Source organism: Mirounga leonina, unplaced genomic scaffold (genome assembly GCF_011800145.1).
Source record: "Mirounga leonina isolate KUSES-001 unplaced genomic scaffold, KU_Mleo_1.0 Mir_418, whole genome shotgun sequence".
Classification (NCBI taxonomy): domain Eukaryota; kingdom Metazoa; phylum Chordata; class Mammalia; order Carnivora; family Phocidae; genus Mirounga; species Mirounga leonina.
This window is the reverse complement of record NW_023270739.1, coordinates 5,781,215-5,798,303: the sequence shown is the minus strand read 5'-3', so window position 1 is coordinate 5,798,303 and position 17,089 is coordinate 5,781,215. Positions and strand designations below refer to the sequence as shown.

The 17,089-nt window shown below is 60.3% G+C and overlaps 1 protein-coding gene across 1 annotated transcript in view; it reads left to right on the top strand.

Moving 5' to 3' along the window:
• Positions 1 to 17,089, top strand: part of CACNA1I (calcium voltage-gated channel subunit alpha1 I) — a 102,115-nt gene that overhangs the window by 64,470 nt on the left and 20,556 nt on the right. The window contains exons 8-17 of the mRNA XM_034987258.1: positions 1,643 to 1,955; positions 4,242 to 4,663; positions 11,636 to 11,787; positions 12,461 to 12,646; positions 12,912 to 13,029; positions 13,416 to 13,571; positions 14,030 to 14,123; positions 14,916 to 15,118; positions 15,758 to 16,228; positions 16,561 to 16,661. Of these exons, the coding sequence (XP_034843149.1) occupies positions 1,643 to 1,955; positions 4,242 to 4,663; positions 11,636 to 11,787; positions 12,461 to 12,646; positions 12,912 to 13,029; positions 13,416 to 13,571; positions 14,030 to 14,123; positions 14,916 to 15,118; positions 15,758 to 16,228; positions 16,561 to 16,661 (2,216 nt within the window). The remainder of the gene's footprint in view (positions 1 to 1,642; positions 1,956 to 4,241; positions 4,664 to 11,635; positions 11,788 to 12,460; positions 12,647 to 12,911; positions 13,030 to 13,415; positions 13,572 to 14,029; positions 14,124 to 14,915; positions 15,119 to 15,757; positions 16,229 to 16,560; positions 16,662 to 17,089) is intronic.

Here is a 17,089-nt window from a genome sequence, read left to right as displayed (position 1 = left end):
CTATTCCTGCTGCTGTTATTGGGTCCCAGGTGTCCCTGTCACAAGAGAAGGGGCCTTGGTAGGGGGCGGAGGATGCTGAGTTTTTCCAGGCACTGGGAAGGGCCCAGAGAGCAGAGCCTGAGTGACCATGCTGTCATTTTGCATAACCCTGGCCCCACAGGGCCACCTGCCTGCTCTGTTCCTCAGGTGAGGACCTTGAGCCCCAGCGAGGTGAGAGGTCCTCAGCCCTCAGACTCAGGTCCCCACTGTTCCCCCCGATTGGAAATGTCTTAAGCTTGTCTTGCTTGAGCCTTCAGCTTTACAGATGGGGAAACGGAGGTCCAGAAGGGATGGGGGGGCCACCAGGGCCACAGGGCAGACGCTCTGGAGGCAGGCTGGATAGAAGCCTGACAGGTGTGAGCTCCCAGAGGGAAGGGGCTGTGCCCTCTCCTTCCTGGTGACCCCTCACACAGGCCTGGTGCGGAGCGGGGCTCTGGGAGATGCTTCTGGAAGACATGACCAAGAGAGCCAATGAGGGGCATCTTCTTACTGGGGAATTTTTCCAGAGTCTTCCAGCCAGGAAACCCTCCCCCCGCTCCATAACCCCGGAAGCTCCCTATCTGTGGCCTGGGGGACAGGAGGGAAGGGTGAATTGGTGGCTGGGGCCGGGGCCTGCAGGAGGGCGGCCTGGAGGAGGATGAGAAGCCATTCCCCTTGCTGGCAGGGCCTGCGGATCCCGTTCAAAGGCTCAGCAAAGGCCGGGGGTGGGGAAACCAGGGCAGGAAGGGCCCTGCTCCCTGTGGTGGCCACTGGAACTGGGCCCTGACTCATGAGGTGGCAGGATTCCTAGTACTAACTAGGTAGCCTCTCCCCACCTCCTCCATCCAAGCACGGATAAAGCCACACATGTAAACGCTTTCTGAAGGAACCTTCTCTTTTGTCTGGATGCCCGACTGAGGCCAAAGTCAAGCCAGAGAGAGGGCAGGGCTGGGGTGGCACTCAGGGCCCGGATGGCCTGAGCGGGGCCGGGCCTCCCTCCCCGGCCTCTGTGCTGGTGTCCCAGGTGGGAGGGTGGCCGTGACCCTGGGCCTGAGGGCCTGGGGGAGTGGGTTTGGAAGCAGGTCCCAGTGGGGTCTGGGGAGCTGCCCGGGCCACCGCCATCCGGGGGCCCTGGCCTCCTGTCGGAGCAGGGCCTCAGCAATCTTTTCCTGTCCCTATCTGTGCCGTGCCTCTCTGTCTCTCTGGGCCCTCCACCCTCCGCTCCTTTCTCTCCCTACCTCCTCGTGCCCCGTCGCTCTGCCCCGTCGCTCTGCGTCTCCCGTACCCTCCGCTCCTGTACTCTCTGAGCCTGTGTCACTCCCTCTCGGTGTCTCTCCTGGCCGTCTCTGGCTGTCCGCCTCCTGGCTCTGTCCCGTCCCTGTCTGGTGTCTCGGATCTGTCCCCGCTCCCCGCTCCTGTCTTCCTTTCTGCTTCTGGATCCCTCCGCTTCTCGCCCCGCCGCTGTCACTCCGGCTTCCATCTCTGTCTGCCCCCCACCCCCCCCCGCCAACCACCGTTTCTCTTTCTCCTTCTCTTCGTTTTCCTCTCCCCCATCTCTGCCTCCCCCCCACACCAATCTGTCCCCTCTGTTCCTGTCCCTGTCCTCTCCTCCCGTTGGTCACAGGTGGGCTCCTTCTTCATGATCAACCTGTGCCTCGTTGTCATAGCGACCCAGTTCTCGGAGACCAAGCAGCGGGAGCACCGGCTGATGCTGGAGCAGCGGAAGCGCTACCTGTCCTCCAGCACAGTGGCTAGCTACGCGGAGCCCGGCGACTGCTACGAGGAGATCTTCCAGTACGTCTGCCACATCCTGCGCAAGGCCAGGCGCCGGGCCCTGGGCCTCTACCAGGCCCTGCAGAGCCGGCGCCAGGCCCCAGCCCCGGGGGCGCCCACCCCTGCCAAGCCCGGGCCCCACGCCAAGGAGCCCAGGCGCTACAGTAAGTGGCCCCGCCCCCCGCGGCCTCCAGGGCGCCCCGCTCCGGCCTCGTGTGCCTCCAGCCGGGGACTCAACCGCCACCGCGGGCAGACATGCCCCCCCATCTCCTCGGTGTCAGCAGAGCTGTCCGGCAGGTGGAGAACCCTGGGGAGGTCCCCCTGGGGAGCTCCAGTCCGTGCCCCTTGTTCTCTTGCTGCTTTTCTGACCACCTGCCGGGGCCTGGCCTGGGCTGGGGGTCTCAGCACCCTGCCCCCTGGAGGAATTCCCTTTGGATCCCGGTGTGTGGTCTCGTGTACTCAGGCTCCACCCCCTTGGCCATCCTGTCTGGTAAAGCCCTGAAACTCCCCTCCACTCAGCCGGCCTTGCCCCACCCACAAGGCCCTGCTGCCCCCCATGCTTGCTAGGACGCCAGAGCAGTGACGACCGGCCTCCTGGAGTAAAGGGCTGTGGCCCCCACCCTGCAAAGGCGTGGTGTATTAGGGACACCTCTGCCATTTTGTGATCTTCCCTCTCCGGGCTGTTAGGCTCAGAAAGGGCTCTCCATTCATTTTCTCATCTGTTCTAGAAAACAGCCTGAGAAAGGGGCCAGGCCGGTAACATGATCCCATTTTCGGATGGGAAAACTAAGGTCCAGATAGATGAAGGGAGTCACTTAAGGTCACACGGTGTGTCAGGGATAAAAACAACATCAGGGACGTTAGAGTTGGGTTTGCTGAGCCCGCCTCCAGGGGAAAAATGAATGCTCCCACTCCTGCAGAAGGCAAATGCGCCCTGGGAGATGGGCCCCCCACTGGTGCTATGGAAGTTAGCAGGGACTGGACCCCAGAGCAGGTACACAGTGTGCGACCTTGGACAACCTGGGCCCCTCTGTGGGCCTCAGGCTCCTGCTCTGTAAAGTTGAGGCTGAGGCTCGTGCGCAGTGGGAGTCAGCCACCCCCAGGCCCTGCTCCCGCAGTTCTGACGTCCTGCGAATCTGAGATCCTTGGGAGGCAAGCCGGAGAACTGGTGCTCAGAGCTGCCGCCCACCCATCCTCGGGCGCCAGCCGTCCAGGCATGGTCTTGGAGGAGGCTCCAGGTGGCCCGTGGGCTGGCCCAGCACGTGGACGGGGGAGCCAGGGTCTGGGCAAGGCTGGCGTGCAGCGTTCCTGGGTGATGCAGGGAGACGCTTCCTGCTGCTGGCCCCCACCCTCTCCAGGAAACTTGTGTGGAGGAAAGTTCAGGAGGCCGTCTGGGGGGAGAACGTGCCCGCTGCCCTGGGGCCTTCATGCCTTCCCCCTTCCCTGGGAAACAAGTTTCAGGGGGCCCAGCCCCATGTACAAGTGAGGCTGCGCAGAGCTTTGCTGAGATGGGACCGACCCCTGGGCTTCTGGCTGCCTCACCCTGGCTCCGGGGGACAAATGAGTCCGAGGGGCCTCGTCCGGGGCATCGGGAGATATTTGAAGGCAAAGTCTGGAAAGAAAGGGTAGGCATTCCATGTTTTCCTTTCCCTTTAATGTTATTTATTTATTTATTTTTGGCTCACACAAGCGAAACGCTTTTATTTTAGGAAAATATAGGCAAATATAAAGAAGAAAGCAAACCACCCAGAAAGAACCTCCGTGACACCTGTTTGAAATGGTTCACAGATCACAGAACTCTGTTCAGAGACTGGCTCGGGCTTCTGAAACTCTTCCCTGGGGCATCAAAGGGGGTGAAAGCTTCTGACCCCCACTCCCTGCCGTGCCTTCTCCCCCAGGAGCCAGCCCCGACTCTCAGCTTGTGAGGAGGGAAGTCTCAGGGGGCTTCTAGAGCAAGGGACACAAGCCCCACATAAGGGTGGGAGAATGGAAGATGGAGAGGGCACCTTGGCTCCCCCTGAGGGGCGTCCATCCTCTATACCAGCCTGGTTCTTCTAGAAGCTGTTCTTCAGCCGTTTCCCCAGCTCCGATGTCAGCAAGCAGGACAGTGGGAGGGCTGGGCCTGGGGCCAGGAAGTGATGGAGCAAGGATGGATGACAGGCACGTGTGCCCCATGCGCTGTTCCCGGCACACCACACGGCAGCCACCTGCAAGGAGGTGCTCCTAGTCCTGGCTTTACCCGGGGGCAGACAAAGCCCGGAGCGGTGAAGCCGATCCCCCAGGAACCACAGGCCCCAGGCAGAGCCTGGAGCCCAGGAGCCTGAAGCCCTCACACGGGGCTGTGTCCCAGGGTTAGGTTGGGGCCTGGTGTGGGCAGGTGCTGACGCCTCTGAGACCCTCCAGCCTGCGTGACCTGAGGCAACACCCCTGCCTTTGTGTTTGCTTTGCAGAGCTGTGCCCTCAACACAGTCCCCTGGACCCGACGCCCCACACGCTGGTGCAGCCCATCTCCACCATGCTGGCCTCCGACCCGGCCAGTTGCCCCCGCTGCCAGCATGGGGCGAGCCGGCGGCCCTCGGGCCCGGGCAGCACCGACTCGGGCCAGGAGGGCTCGGGCTCTGGAGGCTCAGGTGGTGGCTCGGAGGAGGCCGATGGGGACGGAGCCCAGAGCAGCGACGATGGGGCCTCGTCAGGGCTCGGGAAGGAGGACGAGGAGGAGCAGGCAGACGGGGCCACCCGGCTGTGCGGGGATGTGTGGCGGGAGACTCGAGCCAAGCTCCGAGGCATTGTGGACAGCAAGTACTTCAACCGGGGCATCATGATGGCCATCCTGGTCAACACCGTCAGCATGGGCATCGAGCACCACGAGCAGGCCAGTGGGGGCAGGCGCCGGGTGCAGGGCTGGGCGCGGGCGTGGAGGGAGGGCTGGGCGCCTAGGCCCAAGCCGGCCCCCTGTGTGGCTGTCTCCCACCTGACTGGGACTGGGTCCGATTCGTCCCTGTAGCCTTAGTAGCCCAACCCGGGCCCAGCCCAGAGGAGGGAGAAGCTCTGGCGGTCTGCGCAGTGGGTGAGTGAGTGAGCGAGGGGGGCCACTCTAGTATTGGGCCCGTGGGGTTCAGATCCAGCTCCTTTCTCCTGAGCAGCTCAGCCTGGACACCAGGCACCCACAGGCCTTCCCCTGTCAGTCCCTGCCAAACCTGACTTCCAGTTGTCACCTTTCCCTGTGAGCCCACCTGTCCATTCTCCCCCAAACAGTTGGAGTGCTCTTTCCCAAGGTTGGGTTCTCCGCTGCCCCAAACTGCCACAGAGCCCCATTGCCCTTGGCACAAAATACAGACCTTTCCTCGGATAGCCAAGGCTCCTCTGTGGGCAGTGCCTTTAGCTGGCGAGGCGTCCTCCTGTGCCCGATGCCCCCCACTTAGTCCGCCCTCCACACCGCCCCAAGGTACTGAGAGTAGCCCCGAGGTTGCCCTACAAAGACTGTCCTGTGTCCCTCCTCTGCCAGCCCCGTGGTCTCTTCTGTCCTTGGCGCTGGGTGTGTAGAGCACAGAGTGGGTGTTGGCTGAGTCGAATGGTGTGTCCCAGGCCCCTTGGGCCATCGGGGATACTGCTGGAGCTTTGGGGCTGAGGAGAGTTCGGAGACAGGGTCCCAAGGGGGGAAAACACGTGGAAGAGGTGGCAGGAGCACAGGAAGGGTGCGTTAAGAGATAAAAGGCTACTTGTAAGGACACAGGATGGAAGGCTTGGGGGGAGGGGCTAGCACCCACGTCCCCAGGACATAGGTCATACCTTGGGGTGACAGCCTGCACGACAAGTCCTGTCCTGGCTCTATTTGAAAAAGCACCATTTTCTGGCTCCCCCAGCCCCTGGGTGGGTTCCCTCCCTTGACCTTTGCTCCAGCCCTGTGAGGGCACCCCATTTGTTAGCTAGTGACCCTGAGGCCTAGGGAGGGGATGTCACTGACCCAAGGTCCCACAGCCAGTGAGGGGTCAGATCTGCACCCACATCTTTCTGTGGCAAGACTGACACCGAGCAGGGCTTAGAACGAGGGCCCCCTTTGCTTCGTGCCACCCTCTTTCTGCGGGCAGCCCCTCCGCCCGCCCGCTGCGCCCCGCGGTGGGCCACACTCCCATTTCCCTCTTCATTAGTTCGCCAAGCGCTGGCTCTATTCAATTTTCTTAAATGCGGCCCCTGGGGCTGTGGCGACACTCTGTTCGGAGCTGCTGGTTTGCCAGCCATTCTGGCTTAATTAAAAAGGTCTCTGTGGAGGACTGGAGGGGAGGCTATCTGCGGGGTAAAGCTGGGGAGACAGGCAGCCCAGAGCCCCCTCGCCTAGGGCTCAGACTTCTGGCCTTTCCTGGCCCAGGCCTGCCAGGTGGGCAGAAGCCTGGCTAGGCCAGCGGCGCTAGAGGGGGGGCCCCATGGGGGACCAGGTGATGTTGGGGCACTGGCTCTCATTTCTGAGCGAGTAGCACCGAGGGGGCTTGTCACGGCGCTGCCGCCGTGGGGTCTGGGCACCGTTCCCACCAGGGCTTGTGGGAACCAGCTTGCGAGAGCCGATTTTTTAACACTCAGGAATGTCGAAAGCCTGTTTTTAAACAGTTGGTAGCTTGAAATTGGCTGTGGTGGGAGTATTTACACCACGGAAATCGGCATACGCTGCAGATCAGGGCAGTTTATCAGAGGCCTGTTTGTCGGGATTCTCTGGGTCACAGCCTCGCTCCCTGCCCGGCCTCTACCCCACACACCTCCTGCCACTGCCCCACCCCCTAGGCTCCTTCCCTGGTTCAACGCGACTGGCCAGCAGGGAGCCTTGGGCAAGTCCCTTGGCCTCCCCCAGCCGGTGGCTCCATCTGGGAAATGGGCGCACGGACCCTTGTCAGAGTGGCGGGCCGGTTAATTAGGAAGCCCAGCACATAGTAGGTGCTCACTGATTTGCAACCATTTATGAATCTTCTGTTTGAGCCTCACATCACCACCCTTGGGGTGAGGTTACCTTCTGCCGTCTGGAGCCTCGAAAAATTAATTAATTAAATAAAAAGGTGAGGGGGAGGGAGCATTTAAAAAAAATGTTCTTTTTAAAGCAGCCCTGAGTGGCAGGCATTGTTCTGCCGAGCTCTGAGCAGGGCCTGCTGGGGGCCGGCTGGCGTATTTGCTCCACTCCCCTCCGCTCCCAGACGCTGCTTGGCGGGGAAACAGTCCGCCCCCGTGTTTATTTTGAGCAGCCCTGTCTGAGGTGGTGCCTGCAGAGAGAGGTGGCCCAGGGCCGCTGGGAGGCGGGGAGAGCGGGGAGAGCGGGCAGGAGCGGGAGGAGAAGGCGGGTGGACGCATACAGCCCCTTTCCTGCAGGGGTGGTGACTGCGGAGGGGGGGGCATTGTGGGGGGGGTGGGGGGCCTGGCAGGGAGCCTGGCACAGCCATGGGGGTGCTAGGGAGTGAGAATGGGGCGAAGCCTGTGGGTTGCTCTCTGGCTCCGTCTGCCACCCCTGCCTCTGTGGTCATGGGCACTCAGATGAGAGCTAAGATTGCGGGTTCCCCTGGCCTTTAGGTGGCCATGGCTGCCCCAACCACAAGGGATCCCAACGTCCCCAGGTTCCTCATGGACAAAGATGCTGTTCCTTGCAGGGACTGGCCTGGGAGGAGGTGACAGGTAAAAGGGGGGTCATCCAGGCCTGCTTGTGACCCATGAGGCGGTTAGACGGGGCTGAAGTCTGCTTTCCTGAGTAGGCCAAGGGAAGAGAGGGGAGGCCCCGAATGGTCTGTGATTGAGGCTACATGACAAGCAGGTGGGGAGGGGTCAGCTTGGGGGGGCCAGATCCCTCCCTCATCACCCACTGTCATGTGTTGTCACGTTCCTTGTGACCCTCATGGCAACCCTATGGGATAGGCCAGGCTAGAGCAGATGGGGAAACTGAGGCTTGCCTAGGTGACACGGTGAGCAACTGTCAGAGCAGGGCTCCAGGATGCTGAGGAGGAGGTGGAGGTTCCACAAAGTGGACAGGAGGCAGTGGGGAGGTCTGGGTGGGGAGGCCTGGCTCCCGTGGCAGCTTCTTCCTCTCCCGGCACTCAGCTGTCCAGGCGAACGGCTTCTCCCAAGCTGGGCAAGGCCGCTCTCAGCCCCATCCCGTCCTGGAACTGAAGGATGGTCACCGAGTTGGACAACAAGAAACAGAGGGTTCGGCTGAACGGGCAGCAGGGCCGGGGTGCACGTAGCCTCCTAGGGCAGGTGGGGGCATGTCCACTGGCCCCTGCTCCCAGGGGACTGCATTCAAGGCCTCCAGGTCAGGGGATGGCTCAAAACAATCTTTATTTTCCTGTCTGCAGCCAGTCTGGCATGGCTCTGGGAAGAGGAGGATGGGCTGGCTTAGTGCCCAACATTCCAGCTCTTTGGGGGCTTAGGGGAGAGAGCCAACATGGGCTGCAGTCACGGAAGGCTTCCCAGAGGCAGTGGCACTGGAGATGGACCCTGAAGGTTGACTAGGAGTTCATCAGTGAGACAGGAGGGACAGGTACAGGGACCAGGAGCACAGGCTTTCCCCCAAAGGACCTGAGCCCTCGAGGAGGATGTGCACAAAGGGCAGGAGACTGCCCAGGAGGCTGGGGGTGCTGTCCATCCACAAAGTGTCTTAAGGCAGGCTTTGTCCTCCAGGCAGTGGGGAGTCACAGGAGGCTTGTGAGCAGGGCAGTGACATGTCTGTATGCTGAACTGGAGCCTCAAGTCAGGGAAGTGGGGCAGGTGAAGCTGTCAGGGCCATGGGAGGGGGCAGGCCGGAGGGAGAATTCCTCTGATTCAGATTGAGATCCCATTCTACCACTTCCTGGCCCTGGCCCTGGCCCTGAGCAGTCACTTCCTCTGAGCCTCAGCGTCCCGTCTATAAAATGGGGATACTGTAGGGTAATGTTTGAGGTCTAGATGAGATAATTCATAGAAAGTGCTCAGCGGCGCCGACTGGTGCGGGGGGACCCTTAACAGCAGCTGACATCATTACCATGGGGGGGGGGTAGTATCAGGTACAGCGGAGGGGCCCCTGCCCGACAGGACCCTTATTTACCCCTGCAGAAATGGCCAGAGGCTGGGCAGCCTCGTGCCTCCACACCTGGCGTCGGGCCAGGAGGAGCGGGCCCCTGTCCCTCTCCCTCCGCTTCGCTTCGGGCCTCCAGGTTGCAGCCCCTCCTTACCTGCCCTCCACCCTCCTGCCTCCAGCCCAACATGACTTTCTGCCCTTTGTTGTCCCCTCTTCCGCTGGGGGGGGAGGTGGTCCCTGCTGCCTCCAGATGCCTCTCTAAAGCCTCTGCCTGGCAGTCTGTCTGCCTGCTGTCTCACGTTCCTGGCTCCTTCACCCACTCCTGCAAGGTCCCGATCTTGGTCCCGATCTTGGTCCTTCATTATGTTTGCATGCATGTTTTTCTTCCCCTGTCTCCTCTCTCCACACCCCGCCTTTGCCTCTCCCTCCCTGTGGCCTTATTTGTCTGTCTGTCCATCTCCCCCACGGCTGCTCCCGTCCCTCTTCACACACCCTCCCACCTCCATCTCACAATACAAAATAGTCTGTGTTCGCCTGTCTCCCTCCCGCTCGCTGTCTCTCTCCCAGAAAAAAGCTTGCGGGAGTGATGGATGGTCCATTAGAGAAAGATTAGCAGGTGTGCGCCTGACTAGAGAAACAGCTGCTGTGAGTGGGGGGGCGGGGGGCGAGCAGGTGACCTTCCCAGAGGGAGAGCGGCGGCTCCGCATCGGTTGGTTGTGGGGCGGGAGTGTGTGGCCCAGAGCGGGGTGATGGTCATTACCGACTGTCAGCGGCCCCGTTTTCCATCTTTGCCGTCCCTGTCGTTTGGGCAGGCTGGGAAATTGGTGGCTCGGAACAGCATCTGGGCCCGGCCCCTCCCCACCGAGGGCCCCTCTCAGGATCCCACTCTTCTTTCAGGGCCCTTTTGTGAGTCAAATGTAATTACAGATGGAAATGGGGCCTTCTCCTTTTCTCTGGGCTTGAGAGGACCTGGCAGTTTTATTAGGTTTCCCAGGCACTGGTCGGAAGCGGGCAGTTGCATTGGGGTTGTTTTTTTTTTTTTCCCTCTTCTCCTTTTAACCCAAATGGAATCACAGGCCCCAGAGGCGCCCTGTCGCCTGGTGGAGGGGCTGGGCTGGGGGTGGGGGCGCTGACGGACGGCGGCTCTCTCACCTCCCCACTCTTGCTCTGGCTGCTCCCTCGGCCTAGATGCCTTCTCTCCCCGCCCCCATCACTGGGCTCCCCTTCTCAGCTTTGGGGTCTCTGCTGAGAGGTCACTTCCTCCAGGAAGCTGCTCCTGACTGCAGGATCGCTGTTCCCTCAAAGCACCCTCAACGTTTCTGTTTTTAGCATCCACCGAGTGCTGGTCAGCTTGGGTGTTGGGCTTTGCTACCAGAGCCAGCACTTCCTGGGGGCAGGGGCAATGTCGGATGCATTCACCACCAGCCGCCCTGGGTAGCGCGCGCCTGGCCCGTAGTGACCGCTCAGCGGGCCTGTGGCGTGCGTGAGCCCTGGGAACGGGTGAAGGCACGGGTGGGCTCTGTGTGTGTGTCTGCGGAGAGCAGTTTGGCGACTGATTGCGTGGCTCAGCCGCATCCTGGCTGGGTGGCTCAGAGCAAGTCAGTTCACTTGTCGGAGCCTCTGTGTCCTTCCCTGTGGAATGGAGACACCAACATGGCCTTGCAGATTGTGAGGAGTGGCAACCGGAGACTTCACAGTGCTAGTGGGCTCATGCAAGAGGGGCTGGAGCCCTGCATGGTGCTTTGGTGGAGAGGTCCAGAATGAATGTCATCTTGTTTCACCCCCTCATTTTATGGATGAAGAAACTGAGGTGGGAGGGGTGCCCTGGAACCCTGTCTCCTAGTCACGGCCCAGAATGTGGTCTGTTTTATACACCAGCATTGCTCACAAGGTTCTATTTGTAGGGTGTCACCTGCTGCTAAAAACCAGGAGGTAATCATGTCTGGGGTCAGAGGGTGGCTCCCTGGCCAGGGGTACTAGTCTCCTTCTGACCAGCTGGTGACTCTAACCCCTGCCCTCCCTGGGCTCTGGTGCCTTCCACTGAGAAGCCTGTGGAGCAAGCCCCATCGACCAGGGTCCTCGAGTACAGGAAAGAGCCGTTGTGGGGCACAGCAGGTGCATGGTCTCTGTCTTCTCTTCGCAGGGCACGGTGCTCTCGAGCGCCCCACAATCCTGAGCTGACCATTGGGGAAGGGGAGAGTGGGGAAGGCTCAGGAGAGAGGTCTGCACAGGCAGGGGTGAAGGGCGGGAGCCTTGGAACCGGGCTGCCTGAGTTCACATCCTGGCTTTGCCCCTTACCTGCTCCACAGCCGAAGGCAGGGGTCTGGCCTTCTCTGACCCTGCTTCCTCCTCTGCAAAATGGGCTGTTGTGTGGGATTAAGATGAACTGTAAAGTTCGAAGGACAGGTCCTGCATGGGGTAAGTGCTTCCTAAATGGGGTCGTGGGCAAACAGGGACTTTCTAGCAATGACTGGCCTGTCTTCTTGCCTTGCTCTGCATCAAGCCATGTGACCTTAAGTCAGCTTCTGAGCCTGTGTCCTGATCCGTAAAATGAGTGTCACGATAGCTGCCTGAGGGCACACAGTACCAGCGTCATTTCCAAATGTGTGGAAGGTCAGCCCGGTGGGGTCCCACCATCTTAGTGGACTCTTAGGACAGCAGAGATGCAGCCGCGTTGTAAGGTTCTCAAGGCCATTGTGCTCCAGCGAGGACTCTGACCCGCCTCCCTGGCGGTCCTGGAGCCCATGGGCATCCAGAGAGGATCCATGACTGTGCTCTGGCCTGACCAGGTCCCTGTCCTGTGTCCTAACGCCTCCACAGCCCGAGGAGCTGACCAACATCCTGGAGATCTGCAACGTGGTCTTCACCAGCATGTTCGCCCTGGAGATGCTCCTGAAGCTGGCTGCCTTTGGGCTCTTTGACTACCTGCGCAACCCTTACAACATCTTTGACAGCATCATTGTTATCATCAGGTGCTGCCCCCTGCCCCTGCAGGCTGTGGGCCCAGAAGTCCCGGGGTGTGGGGGGGGGGAGGGGGGGGGATCTAAGGCACCGACCCCAGCCGGGAAACAAAGCATGTAAGAGCACAAAGGAAATCAATTACACCCAAGCACAGTTATCAAATATTTAAACATCTGTCATTCAGTAATATACGTGCTTCTGGATTAACGCATGAAATAGCAAGATGTAGCGGCAGGTCTTGTGACTACCATCGTTCCCAAGAAAGGATGAGTATAAGTAATATTTGGAAATATGTACATCAACGGTTATAAGATATAAAACTGTCAGCGATTTTGACTGGTCAGAAAGTCATGGGGACTGCTAGTTCTCCGTGCCTTATTTACATTCATAACCGAAAGAATGTTAAATCTCAAAAAGAGGTCAGTGGGTAGACCTCCTGAATTCTAGCCATAGACTTCTCGTGGGGGGTGTCCGTGGACTGCAGGTCAGGAGCCCCTGACTTAGAGCATGCCCCGGCGCAGCGATGACCCTTGAAACGTGTTATTTGTGGGATGAACGAATGAATGAATGGAAGCTGTCCGTCTCTCCGTCCTTCCTGCCCTCCCTTTGCCCTCCTCTCCTCCCCGCCCTCTGTCGAACCCTCCTGCCTCTCTCTCCCTCTTTCCCCCGCTTGCCCCCTCCCAGCATCTGGGAGATTGTGGGGCAGGCGGACGGCGGCCTGTCGGTGTTGCGGACCTTCCGGCTGTTGCGGGTGCTGAAGCTGGTACGCTTCATGCCCGCACTGCGGCGCCAGTTGGTGGTGCTCATGAAGACCATGGACAACGTGGCCACCTTCTGCATGCTGCTCATGCTCTTCATCTTCATCTTCAGGTGAGGCCTGCCCACCGCGGGCACCACGAGTGCCGGAGCCTGGGGGAGCATGGCAGGTCGAGCTTCTCCAGGAAACACCCTGGACGTGGGTGTGAATCCTGACACCACCACTTAATCCCCAGTGGCTCGGGGCGAGTACTTGCCCTCCGAGCCTCAGTGTTTGCTTCTGTAAAATGGAACCAGTGCTGCCCCCTGCCATCTTACCGGGTGGCTGAGAATGAAACAAGGTGGGTGGGTCCCTGAGCCTCCTCCATTCCTCCCACAGCATCCTTGGGATGCACATCTTTGGCTGCAAATTCAGCCTCCGCACAGACACGGGAGACACCGTCCCCGACAGGAAGAACTTTGACTCCCTGCTCTGGGCCATTGTCACGGTGTTCCAGGTGAGCGACAGCATGTCTTTCTGTGCGTCAGGGGAAGGGGTTTCTCCCAGGACCGCTGCTTGCATTGCTTTTTGGAGGTGGCCCTTCAGAGGATCTAGAGAAGAGGGGTGACCTGCCAAGGAGGCCCCTCAGTTCCGGACCCCAGCAGACAGGTCCGGGTGTGGGGTCGGGCTGGCATTGCACTGACTCTGGGAGCTGGAATGACCGCCTGGTGCCCATCCCTGCCCCTCCACTCCCGCCCTAAGGCTTGGGCACCTTGGGATTCTCCTCCAAGACTATTTCCTCACACATGCAGCTCTACCACCTGGTGGATTCCATCTGTCCTTGGGCTGGGCTGGGGCTTGGGGATACCCCAGGGCTGAGCTGTGCTCCTGATTCCCCCACAGATCCTCACCCAGGAGGACTGGAACGTTGTCCTCTACAATGGCATGGCCTCCACCTCCCCTTGGGCCTCCCTCTACTTTGTCGCCCTCATGACCTTCGGCAACTATGTGCTCTTCAACCTCCTGGTGGCCATCCTGGTGGAGGGCTTCCAGGCAGAGGTGACTGCAGCCCTGGCAGAGGAAGCACCCCCATGGGGCCTGCGCCAGACTGGGTGTGGGGGATTCTGGATGGGGGAGGGCTGCAACTCAAACATCTAGCCAGTAACAAGGTCCCAAGGAGGAGGCTGCCAATTAGGTGGTGAGCTTCCTATCGCAGGAAGCATGCAAATGGAGGCTGTATCTCGGATCCCTGCCTCTCCCCCAGGGGTGTGGGACTAGGTCTCGCTATTTCTGAAATTCTAAAGCCCCTAAGATCTAGATCCTGCCTCCTCCCTTCTCTGAGGCTTAGGGGATACCTGCAGTCAGGCCGATGTGGGCTTATGGCCCAGGTCCTCGTTCGCTTCTTGCTTTCCTTTTCTGAGCCTCCGTCTCCCTATCTGTAAAATGGGGGTGAAAAATTCAAGAGGGAGAGAAGGGCTGAGCCAACCTGCATTCCAACAAGAGGGATGGTCTCCCAGGGTGACGCCAATCGCTCCTACTCGGACGAGGACCAGAGCTCATCCAACATGGAGGAGTTTGACAAGCTTCAGGAGGGCCTGGATGGCGGTGGAGGTAAACAGGTCTCCACTGGCACCTAGGGGACCACAACCCTTCCCCAGAGATCCGGGAAGGCGAGGGGCACAGCACTGGGTTTCCCCTCAAGCCCGGGCTCCCGGACTGCTAATTCTCTGTGGTTTGCTTACATTCATAATGGAAACAGGCAAATCCCCCAAAAGAGGTCGGTGACATTCAGAGCCCTCCTGAATTCTAGCCACAGAGGGAGCTGCAGTTCACTCTCACCCCTCCACAGTGTGGCCTGCTGGGAAGAGCCTTGGGCCTCAGGACACCTGGGTTCTGGTCCTGTTGGCACCACTGGGCAACTTGGAACAAGCCTCCCCACACCCAGGGCCAGTGTCCTCCTTGGTAACTGGGCTGGACCGTCTTTGCCTTGCTTCCTGAAGTGGGTCCAGGAGTGAGGTTCCCAGGCTGGGTGCAGCTCGGGGCTGGCGCTCAACACGGGAGACAAGGGATCCACCCCAAAAAGAAAGCTGAGATGATGAGTGCTGAGGAACGATGTACAGAATTGTCGAGTCGTTCTACTGTACACCTGAAACTAATATAACACTGTATGTTAACTATACCGAACAAAAAATAAAAAACCTAATAAAAAAAAGAAAAAAGCAAGCTGAGAGCTCTCCAGGAAGGGTGGAGGAGAGGCACATGACATGGGGTCCAACCCAGAAGGTGGAGGAGGTTTCCCCAGAAAGACTCTATTTCTATTCCCATCCCTGTTTCTTTGTCTCATGACTTCTTTTACTCTTGTTCTTTGTTTGCCCCCCTTCTGTCTCCATCTCACCCCTCCAGATCCCAAGCTCTGCCCAATCCCCATGACCCCCAATGGGCATCTGGACCCCAATCTCCCGCTGGGTGGACATCTGGGCCCCGCTGCGGCTGCAGCACCCGCCCCCCGCCTCTCGCTGCAGCCGGACTCGGTCCTGGTGGCCCTGGGCTCTCGCAAGAGCAGTGTCATGTCACTGGGCAGGATGAGCTATGACCAACGCTCCCTGGTGAGTCCTGTGGGGTGCTCTGGATGAGTGCTCCCTGCTGGGGCGTGTGGTGAGGGACCCTGGGGAGAAGTGCCTGTCAGTCCAGCCTCAGGCTGGTACCTAGGTTTAGGGGACCAGACTCTCCAGCTAGAACCCGGCCATCTGTTGCATCATTCGTGGATGCCCAGTGCCAGAGTAGGATGTGGCAACAAAGAATGAATGAGTGAATGAATGAATGAGTAGTGCCAGTAGGTCCCTTACAGAGAATTGGGTTTTTATCTTGGCCACAATGTGCAGGTAAAGAGCTGGGCTTTGGGGTCTGGCATACCAGAGCTCAAGTCTGGCCTCTGCCATTTTCGAGCTGTGTGACCACGAGCAAGTTACAGCCCTCTCTGAACCTTTTTCCTTACCTGTGAAATAGGAAGACCACCCTAACTTGCTGTAGCTTCCTCAAGGGCAGTGAGGTGGCAGGAGGAGATGTAGCCACACCCTAGAGGTGCCCACATGTCCAAGAGTGAGAGCGGGGCAGGGAGAGGACCCCTGGGGCCTAGCCTTGCTGTCACCCACTAGCCAGGCCGGTGGCCCTCTTAGGGCCTCAGCGGGGGTGCAGGCTGCCTTCAGTCACCACAGTGGCTTGTGTGTGTGGTGGCTTCCTTCCAGTCCAGCTCCCGGAGCTCCTACTACGGACCGTGGGGCCGCAGCGGGGCCTGGGCCAGTCGCCGCTCCAGCTGGAACAGCCTGAAGCACAAGCCGCTGTCGGCCGAGCATGAGTCCCTGCTCTCGGCGGAGCGCAGCGGCGGCACCCGGGCCTGCGAGGGCGCCAGGGACGAGGGGCCGCCGCGGGCCGCGCCACTGCACGCTCCGCACGCCCACCACGCGCACCACGGTGCCCACCCGGCTCACCGGCACCGCCACCACCGCCGGACGCTGTCCCTCGACACCAGAGACTCGATGGACCTGGCCGAGCTGGTGCCTGCGGTGGGCGCCCACCCCCGGGCGGCCTGGCGGGCGGTGGGCCCGGCCCCCGGGCACGAAGACTGCAATGGCAGGATGCCCAGCATCGCCAAGGATGTCTTTACCAAGATGGATGACCACCGGGATCGCGGGGAGGATGAGGAGGAGATCGACTACGTGAGAGGGGGAGGGCCCAGGGGCGGGGGGGGGGGGGGTCAGAGGGGGCGGGCCCGAGGGGCGGGGCTAGCGCGGGACCAGACTTAAGGAGAGCGCGCGGTGGGGGGCTGGGGGGAGGCACTGCTCGCCCCAGCGAGGGACATCCCCCCGCCCCCGCCGCCGGTGGAGAGGCCCTCTCTCCGCGCTTGCACTGGGTGGGGTGAGGGTCCTGGTCTCGCTGGAAGAGTTCGCAGTTCATCCGGTGGCCCCAGTTTGGTATATGGCCAGAGTGGGTGGAGATGGGCAGCTCTGCGCAGTACTGACCCGTCTGCACCCCATCCTTGCCTTGTCAGACCCTGTGCTTCCGGGTCCGCAAGATGATCGACGTCTATAAGCCTAACTGGTGCGAGGTCCGTGAGAACTGGTCTGTCTACCTCTTCTCCCCCGAGAACAGGTGGGCAAGTCCAGGCTTGGTGTGAGGTTAGAGTAGGGGGTTGGCATGTCTGGGAGGGAGAGATTTCTGCCAAGCCAGTCAAGGCTATTGGTGGAGGGTCTTCTATACCCCAGAGGACCCTCCTGGTCCAGTGGTGGAGGGTCTGCAGGGGAGGGGGAGGATCTAGGTGTTCTAGATTCCAAGTCTAGGCCGTTCCTGTGCCGGCACCAGGTTGGACAAATCCTCAAGTAGCCTGGGGTGCTCCCATCCGGAGGGGGCATCAGTAGGCCTCCTGGAGGAGGAGGCCTGTGTGCTGGATTTTGGAGGCAGATAGCATTCTAGTAGGTGACGCAGGGGTTGTGAAGAGGTGGAGACTGGTCCGGGTAGAGGGAGCAGCCTGAGGGAAGGTCCCAGGGGCAGAAGCGGAAGGTATCAGGGAGTGTGTGTCC